Genomic DNA, 18,174 nt, shown 5'->3' with positions numbered 1-18,174 from the left:
AGCGCGGCAGCCTAGCAGGTGCGGCCAACAGCGCGGCGATAAAGCAGGGGACGGCCCCCGCTCAGGGAGCAGCAGTGGCTGCTGCCTCCGAGCAGGGAAGAAGGCGGGGGGGAAGCCCCCCGTGTCCTGCTGCGGAGGTGCCCCAGAGGGAGTGAACCCAGCAGGCAGTGACCAGGGATCTCTGCTGTCAGCCATCTCCACCCGCCTGACAGACAGAGGCTGGGGACTCCATTCCTTACCCAGCCTGGCTAGTTATCCAGTTCCCTTGTAAACCCCACTTATAACTTTTCCTTATCCCCTTTCTCCACATGACTCATGGTTTTATAGACCTCTGTCATAGTCCCCCTTAGTCACCTCTTTTCCAAGCTGAAGGGGCCTAGGCTCTTTAATCTCTGCTCATATGGGATCCTCTCCAAACCCCTAATCATTTTAGTTGCCCTTCTCTGAACCTTTTCTAGTGCCAGATGATCTTTTCTGAGATGAGGCGACCACAGCTGTATGCAGTATTCGAGATGTGGGCGTACTATGGATTTATAAAAGGGCAATAAGATTGTCTTATTTGTTATTCCTGAGACTAACATCCTGTTTGCTTTTTTGACAGCCTCTACAAACTGTCTTATTGTAGCTAAATCAGCCCCTATCATATTGTATGTATAGCCTGAGTTATTTTGTTGCCCAAATCATTTAGTTTTGTGAGATTGTTGAGCAGTTTGAGACAAGGCACAGGCTGTGGGGCTTGGCCACAGGCCTTCTCCCCTGGCAGTCAGCGCCATGGGCAGACAACGGAATTTGGGCAGGGCAGGAGCTTGTCTCCAGCTGGAGAAAGAAAGGTAAGTTGGGGATATGGGGCACCCCTAACCCCCGGGGAGAGGGAGAGTAGCCTGATCTCTTTCCCAGTCCTTCTGGGATAAGTTGGAGGAGCAGGTCAGGAGAAGGGCTAGCCAAAAACTCCAAAGGTAGTAATAAAATGTTTTTAAGTACATCAAAAGGAGGAAGCCTGCTAAACAACAACCAGTGGGGCCCCTTGATGATGGAGATACAAAACTTTGCTTCAGTCTTTACAGCTGAGGACGTTAGAGAGATTCTCAAATCTGAGCTGGCTTTTGTAGGTGACAAATTGAGGAAATGTGAAGTTGCAGAACTAGTCACTAAGGTTTCTCTCAGAAAGATAGCTAAGCCCAAAGCAAAGTGTGAAGAACTTCAATCATTTTTAGATTCTCTTTGTTCCCTTATCAATTTTCTACATTTCCTAGGTTCTGGTTTATGTTAAGACCCTCTTGTGTGGTTATGGTTATCATCCCTGCATTTCATCCCAAGATGCCACCTGAAAGGAGTTGCTCAGAGCTGGAGGCATTTCCCATCCTTTATTCCAACATACGAGACTGGGCTTGCAGGTCATGCTGACAAGGACAACTACAACTGTGCACCAAGGGACAGAACAAAATGGCAGTATAGGCTGCTAACAGAGTAGGGAGCATACTGGTCCCATATGAGGAGAGATTAAAGAGGCTAGGACTCTTCAGCATGGAAAAGAGGAGACTAAGGGGAAGGGAGGGAATATGATAGAGGTATATAAAATCATGAGTGATGTTGAGAAAGTAGATAACTTTTCCTTATTTACTTATTCCCATAATAGACAGCAGGTTTAAAACAAATGCAAGGAAGTTCTTTAAAAAGCATTCTTATGAGCCAGGCTGGCGCCCATACTGCATTAGCCACTCAGTGAATTCAAGCCAGCTTTTTGTGCAAACAGGTTTTATTCCATAACACCAACCCACCATCATACCGGCTCAGATATATAGGCAGCAAAGAACCAGAGGGAGGGGTGTGTGTGGTGTCTCGAAACTCAGCTTCTCCAGCCATCCTCACCAGAGTTGCGTCTCCTGGATCTCAGAGATGGTCTGGCTGGCTCGCTGCAAAGCCTGATGGGAGATAGAAGACATTAGCAAAGGTAGGGTGGCAGAGAGACCTGACACCCCCCTTCTCCCTCACCTGGAGCAGCCCAGCAGCCTCCTTGCGCTGCTGTGCCATGTCCTCTGACTCTGTAAGCAGCATGTCCAGCAGCTCCTGCTTGTATAGCTGTCCAACCAGCTGGCTCTGCAGATGGTCCTTGACATAGTTCACCAGGAAATGCATGATTGTCTTGAGGACGCTGTGGAGGAGGGGCAGAGGTCACAAGGGCACCCAGCTCAAGCCCTTTCAATTAACCATGGCCCTTAAGGGTCCAGGAGAGGGGCTGCAGCCTCACACCTTTGTCTGTCGTTCCCCCCCACCCCCTCAATCTTACCTGTCCTGGATCCTTTTGCGCACAATGAGGAAATAGGATTTGATGAGTCTGCAGACCACCTCACAATCCCACTGCTCCTGCTGGCTCAGCTTCCATGTGGCCGGCATGGGCTGTGGGAAAAGAGAGAGGGCATGGGCCTTCAAAGGAAAGGGGGGGGGGTCCCACCACGCAGGGCCTTCTCCCAGGGATAACAGTAGTAAGGTTATAAAGCCAGGCAATCTCCAGTTCCAGTAGCACAACGCTAGGATCACACGCAAAGGTCAGAACATTCTCCAACGAGGTGGGTCGAAGCTGAAGCTAGAGACATTGAGACTGGAAAGAAGGCAGAAATCATTAAGAGTGAAAGAATGGAATGTGGTGCATTGTCCAGCACTGGCCAGCTTTTCCCTAGGAATAACTTTGGGGCAGTTCTCTGGCCTATGGGTGTTGCAGGGTGTGTGTGTCAGACTAGATGATCAAAATGGTCCCTGCTGACCTTGGAAGCAAAGCAGCTCTGAAAAGGCGCAATGGGAGCCAGAGCACTGAGGTTGGCTCAGACACAGATCTCCTGCTGTCACTACCCCACTATTACCTGCCTGTGTGGGAAGGGTGTAATTCACTGTGTCCAGCAGATTGACAGCATGGGAGCGACTGGGGCTGGAATACATGGGGGGCTGGGCATTCCCCTTGGGCTTCTCCTCCATGCCAGCATCCTCCACTTTGTCACTCTTCCAACGCCAGCTCCCCTCCGCAGGGGGGTCATTCTGGGGACAGCAGAGACCAGCTGGCCACGTCAAGAGGGGTGACACTCTTATCCAGTGGAGGAGGGGTGGGGGAAGAGGCTCAGCAGTGGGATACAGGAGCAGAGAAGCATTACCTTGCTGGTGCTGACAGAGGCAGACACCAGCGCTGTGTCCATGAAGTCCGGGTGCTTGGTGTTAATATAGGCAAGCTCGATTGCAACCAGATTATGAACCTGCATGGGAGAGAGATGGGATGGGGCCCACCATGGTGGATTCAAAACAAAAAACCTTATGAGCTTTGAAAACAAAACAAGATTTAATTTAAACTCAATAAATGTGATTTTTATTGTGAAACTGTTTAAAGTAATATTGAGAGTATTGTAAGCTTAGCCCTTAACACAAGTTGCCAGAATTGTAATGGATTTTAATCAAAAGCAGCACATGCTTGCTGCTGACATCTTAAAGGACATCAAACTGCACATCCTCTTAGGATCATAGACCTGCCAGGGTTGGAAGGGACCTCAGCAGGTCATCTAGTCCAACCCCCTGCTCAAAGCAGAACCAATCCCCACACAGATTTTTGCCCTAGATCCCTAAATGGCCCCCTCAATGATTAAACTCTCAACCCTGGGTTTAGCAGACCAATGCTCAAACCACTGAGCTATCCCTCCCCCTCTTACACTTAACTTTCATTCAAAGGACATAGTGAAAGGCCTGTGTTGAACAGATCAGTTTTCAGTGCAAAACACGTTTTGCTTGACATTTGTTCTTCTGGACCCAGCACATTTAAAGGTAATTTAATTTTCTTACTTGTAATTTGTGTCAAGCTCTATTCGGATGGAAACTGGAATTCCATTAAAAATGCCCAGAAAAGCATTTAATTGTTTTTATTAATTATCTAGTTAATAACAAGGCATCATTCACCATTTTCTAATACCAGAAAATTAAACTCTGAATAAATGTAGGTTCAACTACATAATTGTTTAAATAAACATGTATAACTCTAGTGTATCCACCTGCTTTGCAGAAAGAAGCACAACACTTAGTGTAAAGACTATATTTAGCTGCAAATTAACATGGTTTAATGGTTATCAGCCAGTGAGAATCCAACTTTTTTTTAAAGTGCATTTTCCCACTTGCTGATTTAAATCCAATCAATCTCCCCTAGGACAAAGACTTCAACCCCCACTCCCATATCAGGCCCCTACCCTGCATGGATCCCAGATGTCCCATAGCAGCCCCCTCCCCCTGGGGTGTTACCATCTCGTTGGTGATGGGCAGCCTCTGCCGCAGGACGCCTGTCACCACCTCCACAATCGCTTCATGCAGTTTGGGGAAGCGCAGCAGCTCCTGGTGCGGGGGGTTGGGGAGAAAGAGGAAAGATCTTGGAAATGTTGAAACTTCAAAAGATGGCTATTGAGATGTGCTGGACACAAATGGGCCCACAGCTTAGCCAGAGACTGCTCCAGCTGTGTTTGATGAGTGCAGGCCAGAGGTAAAAAAAGTAGTTATGCCACCTGATTGCATGCTATGTTATTTTACTGTCAGAGCCCATGGGGGTCAGGGAATCCAACCCCACCTGCGCAGCACCCAGGTTACAGGGCAGGGGTCACAGAACCCCTCGCTGGTCTGGGTGGACCCCTCAAACCATCACACACACCCCAGGGGGATTGCACAAATTGGGTCAGAGCAGGCCTGAGGCGCCCAGGAGATAGAGAAGGGTCTTTGGTATCAGGTATCAAGGATGAATGTAACCCAGAAACAGACATGAGACCATAACCAGGGGGCAAAGCCAGCACGCACTTGGGAGGGCTCAGGGAGAAGATGGAGGACACCAGGGGCACAGCAGGTCTGGCGACAGGGGGATGGTTTCACGCTGTGTTCTCACTTTAACGCTTTTATCTGAGATGAATGCACTGTGCAGCAGGGAAAGCTGGATGGGCTCTGCTAGCCCCGGCAGAGCCCCTTGGGGAAAATGTGGGGCAAACCACAGGCACTGGCCTAAGGTCAGACACTCCCCTGGGGGGCACCTGTGTGTTATAGGTGAAGCAGGGATGGATGATAGGAGCTGGGCTGTGGGGGGAGGGGGTCCCAGGTACCCACATGTTGTACATGGAGCAGGGATGGATGATTGCGGGGGGGCACCTGTGTGTTGTAGGTGGAGCAGTGCTGAATGATGTGCATGAGGAGCTGCAGCGCCAGTTGCACACAGGGCAGGCTCGGGTCCTCCAGACGCTTGATCTGACATTTCACCAGCAGCTCGAAGGAGACCTCAGGCATGAGGAGGGCGGGACGGGGGCCCTGAGGGGGAGGCAGGGACCCCATCAGAGCAGTGGCTTCTCCAGTGGGGATAGAGAGAGAGACACCCCCACCCCCCGTCACCACCCAGCCTCATCCCATTCTCCACTCTCGTGGGGCACAGAAAGCCAGGAGGGGGCTAGTCGGTCCCAGGCAGCCATAGAGAGATGGGACTGAGGGTGTTGTGGGGTGGGCACATCCCACTCCAGGGGACTGGGAGGGGGGCACATACACACACTCGCCCCGCAGTCCACTATGGTCTGTTACCCCTCCGTCATGGCTCGGTACCATCCCCAATGTGGTACATGTGGGGGAGGGGTCCCTACCGTGTAGAATCAGGCAATGTTATCGTACCATGCAAGGCTGGGGCATGGTTGGTAAGAGGTACCACGGGGGGTGGCCGGCAGCCACAGAGGCAGGGGTGCTCAGGCTCCAGCAAAGAAAGGGGGACAAAAGGGGCAGGGTGGTACGGGCCAAGCCAGGGGCTAGCCTTCCAAAGCCAGCTGTTCACACGCCGCCCATGGCTTTGCAGTCTCCTCTTTAGCATTAACAACAGTTTACGAGGACAGCGGGTGGCATTTGCTATGGTGCTGGGCAGGCCGAGGTCTCTGGGTACCAAACCTCATGTCGCACTGTTCAATGTGGGACAGTGAGTGGGCCATGGGAACATCTGTGGCCCATTTATTCCACCTAAATTAATAGAACAGGGGCCGGTGGAGGGGACACTGCCCGGGGGGGTATCATACTGTGGCATTGCGAATGGCCATCAGGATGTCCAGCATCGTGAGCCCAGCCAGCGGGTCGATGGACTCCAACGTCCGGCCAAACGTCTCGTGGAAGATGTAGCCCATGCAGGCACCCCCGCAGCTGGGGGATGGTGGGGTGGGGGGAAGAGACACAGAAGGGTTCAGAGGGAGCATAGAAACAGTAGCCAAAGCACAGCCTTCCCCCTGTCCCGCCAAAATGGCCACACACCCCTGCCTCTCAGCACCGCTCACCCTCATGCCCCCTGACTTCTCAGCTCCCAGGTATCTGCACCGCAATTCCTGCCCTTGAGGGGGCAGGTCTGCCTCCCCCACAGCACTCACAGCTCTGAGGTCTCAGTGTTCCGGGCCGTGCCCTCGATGGTGTGGCAGTACTCGGTGGTGAACTTGGTGATGATCTGCAGCAGCGTGGCATTCTTGTCCTCGATGGGCTGCCCATAGCTCTGCAGCACTGACTGATATTGGGCCGTCAGCACATTCACCCGGGTTTTCAGCTCCGGCAGGCAATTCCGGATGTGGTGCATCAGCAGCCTGGGGCAGGGCACAGGAATTGGCCCGTCTAACCCAGCCTCCCGGCTCCTGAATTTCCAGGGAATCATTCTAGCACCCAGCGCTGACAGCTAGGGCTTAACTCCTCCGCTGGGGTGACTCCAGGGTCTCCTGCCACCATGTGCTGCCCTGCTCCTCCTGCTGCCCCCCATGCTCCTGGCCACTCTCTAGCGGCACTGAGTTCTGCTACAGAATTTCAGGTATGATACTCATCCACACCCCTGGTCAGTTGTAAATGGGCTCACTTCTATTCCATCTGCCCTCCGTCCTTTCCCTCCTCTGCAACAGATCCCTTAACTGCCCCCTGCCCAGCCCTAGTCCTCTGGCCCCAGTGCCCCTCGCCAGGGAGAGCAGAGCCCCAGCTGGCACCCACCGGTTGAGGGTCTTGGCCAGGTGCCGGGTGCCGTTGCGGTTGGCCAGCGATGGGTATTGCTTCTGCAGGAAGACCTGCTCATCCTGCAGTGACTCAGTGATGCTCTTCCAAGTGTTGATGTCGTGCTGGCTCCTGGGAGGGTCGGGACAGAGTCATTGTCTGTCCCCACTCCCCCCACCCATTCCAGGCTGGTGGGGAACATTGGGTTTGCTGCCCCCTGCAGCCCCTCCAATCCCCCAAACTCCAGCACAGCACCCCCATCCCACCACCAAAGACATTCTCCAGAACCCTCCTCCCCCTCCACTCCAGCCCCTCCCACCTCTCAGCAGACCCCCATGCCCTACATCTCCACAGCCCCTCCCCGGACTCCACCACCCTCCTACCCACCTGTTCACCACCCCAATGATGCCCAGTTTGACAGGGATGATCCGGCCCATCAGAACGTCCATGGCATCCGTCCCAGCGTCCATCAGGTCCAGCTTGGTGACCACGGACAGTGTGTGGCATCCTGCAGGAGAGGAGAGGGTAGGGATGATCAGGCAGGCCCAGGCTCAGAGATGGAGACCTAGGCCCAAGCTACTTACCCACCTAGTGACCTGGGTCAGGGTGTGAAACCCCAAAGGGTGACCTAACCCCCAGCACAGACCGTGCTGTGCTGGCAGACCAGTGTTTCTGGCGCTAGGTGGCATTCCTACAGCACCAGGAAAGCCCCTCAATTGGGTACCCGTGTCTGGGCCGGCACAGCCGCTGGAGCCCACACAGTGCAGCCAGGGCAGGAGGCAGACCCCCAGGAGGTTTTGGAGCAGTAGGACAGGGGATTCAGCTGACACAGACTCTGACCTAAGCCTGGTTTTTCTTCTCTAGCCTGGGCCCTCCGATCCCAGACTGCAGGGGTCCAACAAACATAAGCAGGTTTTGCTATGGCCGCCCCGCATCTCTCCCAGTCCCTGCTGCCTGCAGCGCTCCTGGCAGGGCTGAAGTCTCCGCTAGGGACCCAAACTCCCCTAGAGTGGTGGACAGCCACAGAGAGGAACAGGGGGGCTGGAGCCCAAGGGACTTACAGGGGAACAAAGCCAGAGCCTCGCACATTAAAAGGGGTGGCACTCCCTAAAGAGACTCTGTGAAGGCTGCAGCATCAAACACTCAGTAAATCCACTGCATCCCCCTTACCATCTGCCTCCACTCCCCCCATGCAGGGCTCACAGCCCACTAGCTCTCAGCCCCACCCATGCCCTTAGTCCCCTGGGGGAGCCCCTCACATCAGTACCATCGGGGTCAACATCCCGGGCCAGCTTGAGCGCCTCAGAGGTGGCCACGTCGGTGTTGGCAGCTGTCACAACCAGGATCAGGCAGTTCGGATTGGAGACATAGGATAGGATCATCTCCCGCACCTGGCCCTCAATGTCGGGGGGCTGGTCCCCCACAGGCACCTGGAGAGGGGAGAGAAGAGTGAGCGCAGGCTCCTGCCAGACAAGATACAGGCGAGCCCGGACTGCCGGGTTCTCTCTCCAGCTCTGGGATGACAGCAGGGGCAGATGGTTAGAGCAGGAGGGGCTGGGAGCCAGGACTCATGGTTATAGACATTGACTGGTTGAGGGTCCATAGTTGGGAAGGTCTCCCAGTGAGAACAGGAATAAGCCAGATTTTGGAAATATCCCTTTAGCAGCAACTTTGACAGACACCCACAGTGGGGCATTACCCCTCCCCACCCCATCCAAGGATCCCTCCCCATCTCATCCCCCAACGCCATGGGGCACCCGCCTCTCACCTTGGTGATCCCCGGCAGGTCGACCAGTGTCAAGTTCAGGACATGTGGGGAGTAGATCTTCAGATACAGGGGCTCCGGGCTGATCCCCTGCAGGGCAATAACCAACAGAGTTATAGTAGAGGGTGCTGGGAGCCAGGACTCCTGGGTTCTCTCCTCGGCTCTGGGAGGGAGAGTGGAGTCTGGTGGGTTAGAGCAGGGGGGGCTGGGAGCCAGGCCTCCTGGTTCTCTCCCCAGCTCTGGGAGGGAGAGTGGGCTCTGGTGGGTTACAGTAGTGGGAGGCTGGGATCAGGACTCCTGGTTTCACACACAAACATTGGGGAGGTTTTGTCACAGGTGTTCATTACCTTGTTGGTTCCTGTCGTCCTCTCGGTCTCAGTCTCAATCTCCTGCTGGATCTCACTGAAGTCGGTGAAGGTCTGAGAGGGGACAGGGAGGCATGGCAGGCCCTGAGACACGCTCCATGGCCCCAGCGGCACTTCCCTCTGCGCCGAAGCTGACAGTACATGGACAGGGGGCATGCAATGACCCACAGCCAGGATGGGTAAGGGAGGCTGCCCCCACCTCCAGCAAAGGACAGGGATGGGTGCTGGGAATATCACCCCCATTATTCCTTGACAGACAGGTCAGGAAGGGGCATCCGCCACCCCTCTAATTACCATGATTCCCCCCTAAGACCAAGACAGGGGTTGAGGTGGCCACCTCCAGATCCTGAGCAGGGCCCCTACCTTGTGCTTGCAATGCAGGAAGGTTGCCCACTCTTCGGCCAGGGTACCTGCACGGAGAGCCAATTTGCGGTCACTCTCAGCCCCCCAGGGTGTGGACAGGGCTTCAGGGGCTTGCGCAGCCCCACTGAAAGCAGCTGTTTCGGACCCTGGCTCCCCATAGGAATCATTGGCTTCAACCCACAGACATGGGCTCCCCAGCAGCAGGGAGAGAGAGAGTCACAGTGAGCCAAACATCTCGTGGTCTCACCACCTCAGCCCTTGGGGTCTCTACTTTCAACCTCCCAGAGCAGGGAGGGGATGGGAGGCCTCCCAGTGAATGGTACTGCAGAGCAAGGGAGAGAACCCAGGAGTCCTGGCTTCCAGCCCCCCACTCCCACTCTAACCACTATACCTCACTGCCCTCCCAGAGCTGAGTTACAACCAAGGAGTCCTGGCCTCCCACAACCTTCTGCCTCCTGTCCCCTCAGCCCAGGGAGAGCCCACCATGCCTCCCAGCACCCCCTTACTTGTCTCCCCACTGGCTGCATGTTGCCGCTCCTCCAGAAATGGCACATTCACCAGCTGCAAGACCAGGGGACGCCGGGTGACAATGCCTGAGCCCCGGGGCAGGAAGTCGCGACCCACAATGCTCTCCAGAACTGAGCTCTTCCCGCTGCTCTGTGAGGAGGGGAGAGACGGGGTTAAGGCTGGAAGGGACAGGAGGGTGAGGGGCAGCCAGACATGGTGGGCAGAGGGAGAAGAGGAGCCTGGGGCTTCAGAGATTAGAGAGTGTTGGCAGGGTCTCACCTGGACCCCGGTGGGGCAGCTGGATCCCCTCAGGAAGGGAGGGATTGGAGTCTCACCTGGGCCCCAATCACCATGACCTGGGGCAGCTGGATCCCCCCAGGGACAGAAGGGTTGAATGGGGGGGGTCTCATCTGGGCCCCAATCACGATCTGGGGCAGCCGGATCCCCCCAGGAAGGGAAGGGTGGGATGAGGGGGGCAGGGGTATCACCTGGACCCCAATGAGGCAGCTGGATCCCCCCAGGGCGGGAAGAGTGGAGTCTCACCTGGGCCCCAATCACCACGATCTGGGGCAGCTGGATCACCTGGGCCCCTACCGTGTTGAAAATCTCCTGCAGTTTGTTGATAACGGGGATCAGAGTCTCCATGGCAGGGCCGGATGCAGGGCTCCTCCCTACAAGGGAACATGGGGCACCCCCTCAAATCAACCGGGAGCCAGTACAGCCCCACAGCCAAAAACAGAACCCAGGCATCCGGCCTCCCCCCGCCCCCTCAGACACGGAGCAGACCCAGGCATCTGGGCTCCCCGCCCAGACACGGAGCTGACCCAGGCGTCCAAGCTTCCCCCGACCCTCACAGACACGGAGCAGACCCAGGCGTCCGGACTTCCCCCACCCCCAGACACGGAGCGGACCCAGGCATCTGGGAAGGGTTCGCTCTGCTACCTGCTCTCAGGCCCCAGCTCCAGCCCCATTCACTCCTCAACCTGGAAGCACTGCCCCGCCCCCCTCAGCTCCCTATTGGTCCGAGACCCCAGGAGTCCCATTGCTATTTGCGGAGGGGCCATCAATCACTGCTCAACGCCTTTCCTCTTATCCCATAACAGAAGAGTGGCTCGGCGTGAAGGCTGAGACTGGAGGGTTATTGGCTCGTTCTCACACCAATCAGAGGGGCAATGGTCTCTGCGGCAGCCATGTTTGAAAGGGGCAACGTGAGGGCAACATTGGCCAAACAGGGCTGTCTACGCAAAAGAATAAATGGAATAAAATCCGACATCAGGAATTATAACATTCAAAAACCAGTAGGAGAACACTTTAACCTCTCTGGTCACTCAAAAACAGACCTAAAAGTGGCCATTCTTCAACAGAAAAACTTGAAAACCAGACTCCAAGGTGAAAGTGCAGAACTGGAATTAATTCGCAAACTGAACACCATCAGATTAGGCCTGAATAAAGACTGGGAGTAAATACTACTTTATTCTTTGCCCCCATAATATACAGATTAGCAAAGAGAACTTGGTTCAAAACCCAAATTCAAAACCTCAAACTTCAGTCCCTGAAATCTGAAGCTATGTACATATACAAGAGCTATACACAGCAAATCCAAGCAAGGGCGCTCTATTGGCAACCAGATAATGCGGCTCACTAGGCTGCTCTTTATGAGTCTGGTTTTAAAAAATAAGCAGTAATACAGCATTAAAAGTAATACAGTTACAACATGACACTTCACAGTTCAGGGGAAAAAACCTCAGGCAATTGCTAGGAATTCAGTGTGAAAGAGAGAGGAGGAGGAGCTAAGGGAAAGAAAACTATTTTTAATCCTTGTTCAGGAAAAAAAGCAGAGAATACAGGGCCACTGAACTCTCACTTTAGTTAACACAAGTAGGTTGTGTCTACAGATTTCTGAGGAGGACTCGGACTCTGAGGGGAAGTAGCCAGGAAAACCAGCCATTGTGTAGGGGCACTAAGGTATATCCAGGGTGACACTGATGAGCTCAGACAGGGTTATTGTTTTGCCTGATGTATTAAAGACATGGAAGGGACAAACAGCTCGCTACCTTGTGGGCCTAAACTGGCAATTCTCTATGGCATGATCTACACTGGGCGGGGGGAGAAGGGGAACTGATCTAAGTTATGCAACTTCAGCTACACACATACAACCAGACCTCACTTCACTCCTTAGAGACCAGGATGTTCTTTCAGCTATCCTGCGGCATGGGCCCTTCACATTCAGAGGAGCAAGCTGGGCACACACCCTATGGATCCGTTTCCCCCACTGAATTTAGGGGGAGAGGAGCTAAAAGACAAGGAAGACGGGAGGTATTTGGGGAGAGGGGGTCTAGAAGAGGAGGGGTGGGAGTGATTGGGGGCAAGGGACAAGAAGAATGGAGGATGGGAGATATTTGGGGGGCAGGGGGCTAGACAAGAGGGGTAGAAAGCATTTGGGGGGAGGTATTTGAGGGCAAAGGGAAAGAGAGGGGGCAGCAGGTATTTGGGGCAGGAGATAGAAGGTGGTGGGAGGTATTTGGGCGGCAGGGGTAGAAGGGGGCTGGCAGGTATTGGGGAGGGGCTAGAAGGGGGGATAGGAGGCATTTGGGGGCCAGGGGCTAGGCAAGGGGACAGGAAATATTTCAGGGGCAGGGAGTATTTGGAGAGGGGCGTGTGGAGAGCATTTGGGGGCAGGGGTAGAAGAGGGTGGGAGGTATTTGGGGAGGAGGCCGGAAGGGTATTGAGGATGGAGGGTAGAAGGGAATAGGAAGCATTGGGGGCCTGGGGGGGGTATTTGGGAAGCTCAGAGAGGGCGCCCCCCGCCTTTACCCGCTCCCGTTCCGGACTGCGCCACCTGCTGCTCTAAAGCCGCCTCACGAACGCCTCAGGGTCACGTGAGCCCCTGGCGAAGCTCCGCCCCTCCCTATACAGCCAATAGGAAGAGGAAACAGAGCCCTGACCAATCGGAGCAAAAGAAAAATCACCCCAGCTCCCCTCTGTTTGAGTGCGAGGGTGGGGGCTGCCTGGAGTGCTCATACCCCCGCTCCAGGCTGTAGGAGGGACCAGACCCCCCCCCAGAGTGGAGCTGGTGGCACTCAGGAGCTGGTGGCACTTTGCACAGCCAATGCTGTGATGAGTTGATGAGTCTCAGCCTTGAGGGCCAGGTGCTCCTGATGTCACCCACCTCCCAGCTCCCCAGCTTGTCTAGGGGGCGCCTCCCTTTTTCCCCCCCGGGAGCTGCGGAGCCAGTGGCAGTGGTTCTGTAGAGGGCCATGCTAACAAACTAACCCCTCGCACCAGACTCACTCGATCCTTCTTGAGGACTTTATTCTGGTGAGGGGGACCCTGATTTCCAGCCTTCCCTGGGGGAAGCTCCACAAATGGGCTATCTGCTGCGGAGCTGCAAGACCCTCCCACTCCCCACAAGCAGGGGTTGGGAGTGGGGTAAATGCCCCTGAGGCAGTCACATCCCCCCCTCCCACCGGCTACATGCTGGGAATCCAGGCTGGGAGGCAGAGGGCTCTGCCGGCCGTGGGGTTCCCTGCAGCCTGGTGTCATTCACAAGGAGAACCGAGATGGCCTGACACCCCAACCCCTCTACGAGCTCCCGCCCGTGCCTACTCCCCATGCCTGTTGCCTCTTAAGCAGCCATCCCTACGGTCTCCCCAATCCCTCCCCCCAGCTATCTCCCCTCCCCCCAGCCCGCTCCTGTGATATCCCCCCTCTCTACACTTTCTCCCTGCAGCTTGCACCATTCCCTCCCTGAGTCCCAGTTTCACTCCCTGACAACTCTCCAACCCCACCTTGCCCCATCACAGCCCTTATCCCCCTCTAGTACCCCGGCCTCTGCTCCCTGAGGTGGGCTTAATAAGCCCCCACTCCCTAGCCGCTCCAGTCACCAGAATTTGAAGCTGCTGGCTGTGAGGAAGCGGGGCCTGGGCTAGGCCAGCTGCTTGGGCAGATCCTGGTGAAAAGAGAAGAGCGGGCAAGGCTGAGAGGCCCTTCCCTTGTCTTGGGGAAGGGCAGAGGGTCCCACAATTTGGCCCAGCATCACCTTCGCACACACAGAGGAGACATCAGCTCCCAGCAGGCCGTGCTCCATGTCCAGTCCCGCAGGGATGAGACCAAAATCCACCAGTGCCCCCCCACACCACTACCCCCATCAGCAGTCAAGCCGGGGAATCACTCCCTTCTCTCCTGCGAGGGCTGCAGAACTCCCTGCCCCCTGCAACACCAGCTTCCTTGCCATGTACCCCGGAGTGCGGTCGGATAAGGGTGGATTTATTATTTCCATTCCTCAGATCTAGCCCTCAGTCCCAGTCTGCCCATACGTGATCCAGGGTCTGGAGCAGTTGGCTGCTTACCCAAGGGTACCAAGGAGCTTCCAGGAGAAGAGACTAGGTTCTCCAAGGCTCTGCATCCATTCACATTGGTACCCGTCTCACACATGGGGAAACTGAGACACCGGGGAGGGCGATATGGGCTGCACCAGATCAGATAGGGAGTCTGTGAGAGAGCCAGGAATAGAAGCCTGGAGTCCTGGCTCCATGGGCTGCTTGGGACTCCTCCATTTGGGAAGGCTGGGCGCTCCCAGACTGCAGCCTTGTCCCAAGGCTCACTCCCGCTCAGCATCCCCTGGGCCCTTCTGCCCACCGCCCATGCCTGGCTCTCAGTCTCCCCTGGTCCAACCACTAGACCCAGCAGGGCTGGAACAATTTTTATAGTGGGAGGTGCTGAGAGCTAGTGAACAAAACTGTAAATCCTATCAAGGATGGAAACCACTTCAAGCCAGCTGGTGCACCATGACTGGCCCTCACTCCCTTCCCAGAGCTAGCGGTGGGACCCGGATACCCTGGCTCCCAACCCCCACTCTAACCACTCTAACCACTAGACACCACTGCCCTCCCAGAGCTGGGGATAAGAACCAGGAGTCCTGGCTCCCAGCTCGACTGTGGGCTCAACTGAGCATCGCTTACCATCAGGTTGGAGGGGACGAGTCATGCCCTGCCCATGCTCTGCCCAGAAGGCCCCCTCCTGCTCGCCCTTCCCTCTTGGCCCCAGCCCAGGCCGGCTGGCTGCTCCTCCCCAGGGCAGCGTGCTGGAGCTGGGACTAGGGTGTCCATGGCCAGCCTGTGGCTGGGACTTGAGGTGGCTGGTTGGCACCTGGGGATACCCATGTGCTTGCGAAGGAAGGGCTGGGGGGGCTGTGCGCTGCCTGCCCTGCACTCAGGAGCTGGAGGGGCCATGCACTGTCCGCCCACCCAACATTTGGGGACTTGGGCTCACGGGTGGAGGGGGGCGCATGTGTCCCCCACCGAGCATGCTAGGGGAAGCCACAGGGGGCATTCTGGTCTCCGGTGGGGGAAGGGGGCCAGGAGGTGCAGGGCCGGTTGGGGGGAATTGGATGCTCCATAAAACAACCAATGGATCAGATCAATGGGCCAATCTAATCTGTATCCCACCCCCGCAACATCAGATTAATTGGGCCATCTAGCCTGGTATCCCCCTCCCCACAACAGTATCAATGGGCCCATCTAGCCTAGTATATCCCATCCCACATGAGATCAACGGGCCCATCTAACCTTGTTATCCCTACCCCATATCAGATCAATGGACCGATCTAGCCTCTATTCCCCCACCCCAACATCAGATCAACGGGGACCATCACAACTGGTATCTCCCCCACATCAGATCAATGGTCTCATCAAACCTGGTATCTCCTCCACATCAGATCAATGGGCCCATCTAGCCTCATATCCCCCGCCTCACATTAGATCAATGGGCCCATCTAGCCTGGTATCCCCCATCCCACATTGGATCAATGGGCTCATCTAGCCTGGTATCCCCCATCCCACATTGGATCAATGGGCCCATCTAGCCTGCTATCCCCCTCCCCAACATGAGATCAATGTGGTCTGTGGCACGCAACCTTAAACAGCTCAAGTCGGTTAACGTGATCAAATTTTTGCTTGTTTTTTTACATGTATCTTGTTTTTAGTAACCCACATGGAATACACAGTTTAACTTAAAAGCAGCAAAGAATCCTGTGGCACCTTATAGACTAACAGACGTTTTGGAGCATGAGCTTTCGTGGGTGAATACCCACTTCTTCAACATGCATCTGAAGAAGTGGGTATTCACCCACGAAAGCTCATGCCCCAAAACGTCTGTTAGTCTATAAGGTGCCACAGGATTCTTTGCTGCTTTTACAGATCCAGACTAACACGGCTACCCCTCTGATACTTGACACAGATTAACTTAGTTCGTCTCCAGTGTAATAGGGACCAAGGTTCTATAACACAAGCTCTGTGTCTGGTCTGGTTTTTCCAGTTCTTTAGCACACATATGCCTGCTTTTGATACTTTCGCAGTTGTTGCGCAGACATTCCTTTTCACTGAATTTGTGCAAGCGCATTACTAACTATTGTGTAAGAAATGTAGTGCTTGACTGCTAAGAAGCACTGCAAGTCTTCTGTAAGAAAGCATCTTGCTCTTCCCAGCTGAGCTCTCTTTCAGTAACAGAAGGGGCTATGTCTGAGGCTGGGAGCCCAGTGTGGAGGCTGCTCCAGCATGGCCAGCAGCAGGGCAGTGCAGTGGGACCGGGGATAGCATGGGGAGTGGGTGGCTCCTGTATAGAGAGGAAGTGTGGGCTGCAGGCATGGTCAAGATGGACACTATCCTGATGGGAGAAACAGGGGCCTATCTGCCTGGTTTGCCCTCTGCCCTGGATCCCTGAGCTCCTTCACAGACCTGAGAGGGGGCTGCCTGAGGCTGTAGTAGGCCAGGGTGGACAAGTATCCCAGACAGCGAAGAGAGGAGCAGCATCTCCTGCAGGGTCAGTGAAAATGAGGCAGGGAGCGGCTGGGCCCAGGGAGCTGAAAGAAGAGCTTAGGGCCTATCTCTGGTGCAGATCTTGCAGCCCAGGCTACACCCTGAGTGTGAGGAGACAGTCGCAGCTTGGGGTGGGTGGATCTGGTGGTTCAGATCTGGGGGCTGGGGTTGGAGGAATGGCTGGAATTAGGGATCAGAAGTCTGTTTGGGTTTGGAGTGCAGGGTTGGAGCTGCGTCTTTGGGATGTATTGCATGTAGGGTAAAGAACTGGGTATTTGGGGACAGTCTTACTTTTGGTGGGGGGGTTGTTCAGCTGTGGCACTTGTGGAGCACTGGGAGTTGGAAGTGGAGTAGTTGAGGGAACGATTTGATGTTGACATTTTAGACTGTGGGTAGGAGCTGGGCTTTGGGCTGCACTCCTGGCATTTCACCAGAGGGTCTTGTGTTTTTGTCTGAAAACCTGATCCTCCTTTCACCTTTCCCTTTCAGATCTTCCTCGCTCAGCTTGTACACTTGACAAAAAATCTGAGTCCCAGGAATTCCGCTTAGGTGTCTGCAGGGCAAGGTGGGCCCTGAAATCCAGCAGCTGGGAGGCCACTTGCAGTGGTTTGTAGCCCCCTCCCCTGCCTTCTTCTAGGAGGCAGCAGAGAGCACCTGACACTGCTGCAACAGGAGATCGAAGCCACCCAGGCCGAGGAGGATCGGCAAGGCGAGGAGTTAGTGATAGATGCCTGGAGCCCCTGCCTCTCAGGTTTGCCTGGGGTAGCAGTGCCTGAGTGACATGGTAAACCCATCGCTCGTTCTGCCAGCTGCAGTGTGGAAACCAGCCCCCTGGAGCGCATGCAGGGTGCAGGGTTAGGAATGTACAGGTAACATGATGGCCTTAAGGTGCAAAAGGCTGCTGTGAGGGGGAATGTCAATCTGCCTACTGGCCCAGAAAGACCATGCCTAAAGGCTGATAAGATGGATCCATGGCCCAGTTCCTTTCTAGCACCTTGGGGAGAAAGGAGAGAAGATGTGGGCTGGAGAGATGAGGATTTTGGCTCAGGCCCAGTTGATGAGAAAAGCCACTCCTGTAAGCAATGTCCAGCTTCCCCCGCCCTGATTCCTCCTCCGTCCTGGCCTCAATGAACTTCCTATCACCAACAGAAAGAGATCATGTCCTCTGGTAAAGAGGTCCTCACTTATTGGAGGCACATTTATGCTTCTCTGCCATTTCCAAGCCACCCTCTCCCTGTCATGGCAGAAACAGATGGAAGTCAAGAGGCAGAAGATCGTCTGGGAGCGGGAAGAGTTTCCTGGGTTCGTGGCAGGATTGGGGCCAGAGAAGTTCCTGCTGGAAGAGCTAGCCGGAACCAGAGCCACT

At 55.1% G+C, this 18,174-nt stretch overlaps 2 protein-coding genes across 7 annotated transcripts in view; both read right to left on the bottom strand.

Annotated features, from left to right (window-relative positions):
• LOC127033622 (dynamin-1-like protein) overlaps positions 1–10,937 on the bottom strand; it is a 245,769-nt gene extending 234,832 nt beyond the window's left edge. The window contains exon 1 of the mRNA XM_050921613.1: positions 10,863–10,937. The gene's annotated coding sequence lies outside the window, so the exon portion shown is untranslated. The remainder of the gene's footprint in view (positions 1–10,862) is intronic.
• The window catches only part of LOC127033620 (dynamin-1-like protein), a 171,974-nt gene continuing 155,549 nt past the window's right edge, over positions 1,750–18,174 (bottom strand). The window contains exons 1-18 of one of the 6 annotated variants that reach the window (XM_050921606.1): positions 10,936–10,991; positions 10,537–10,664; positions 10,273–10,328; positions 9,993–10,143; positions 9,487–9,533; positions 9,106–9,177; positions 8,762–8,848; positions 8,261–8,423; positions 7,381–7,501; positions 6,994–7,125; positions 6,396–6,602; positions 6,054–6,174; positions 5,155–5,310; positions 4,270–4,359; positions 3,144–3,242; positions 2,288–2,397; positions 1,993–2,152; positions 1,750–1,922 (exon numbers count right to left, since the gene is read on the bottom strand). In XM_050921606.1, the coding sequence (XP_050777563.1) occupies positions 1,866–1,922; positions 1,993–2,152; positions 2,288–2,397; positions 3,144–3,242; positions 4,270–4,359; positions 5,155–5,310; positions 6,054–6,174; positions 6,396–6,602; positions 6,994–7,125; positions 7,381–7,501; positions 8,261–8,423; positions 8,762–8,848; positions 9,106–9,177; positions 9,487–9,533; positions 9,993–10,143; positions 10,273–10,328; positions 10,537–10,664; positions 10,936–10,964 (1,986 nt within the window). In that variant the 5' untranslated portion in view covers positions 10,965–10,991 and the 3' untranslated portion in view covers positions 1,750–1,865. The other 5 variants (XM_050921605.1, XM_050921610.1, XM_050921607.1 and 2 more) reach the window with 5 other exon arrangements.

The sequence above is a fragment of the Gopherus flavomarginatus genome, chromosome 13 (genome assembly GCF_025201925.1).
Source record: "Gopherus flavomarginatus isolate rGopFla2 chromosome 13, rGopFla2.mat.asm, whole genome shotgun sequence".
NCBI lineage: Eukaryota > Metazoa > Chordata > Testudines > Testudinidae > Gopherus > Gopherus flavomarginatus.
Note: the sequence above shows the minus strand (reverse complement) of the source record. Positions and strands in the feature narration are given on the sequence as shown.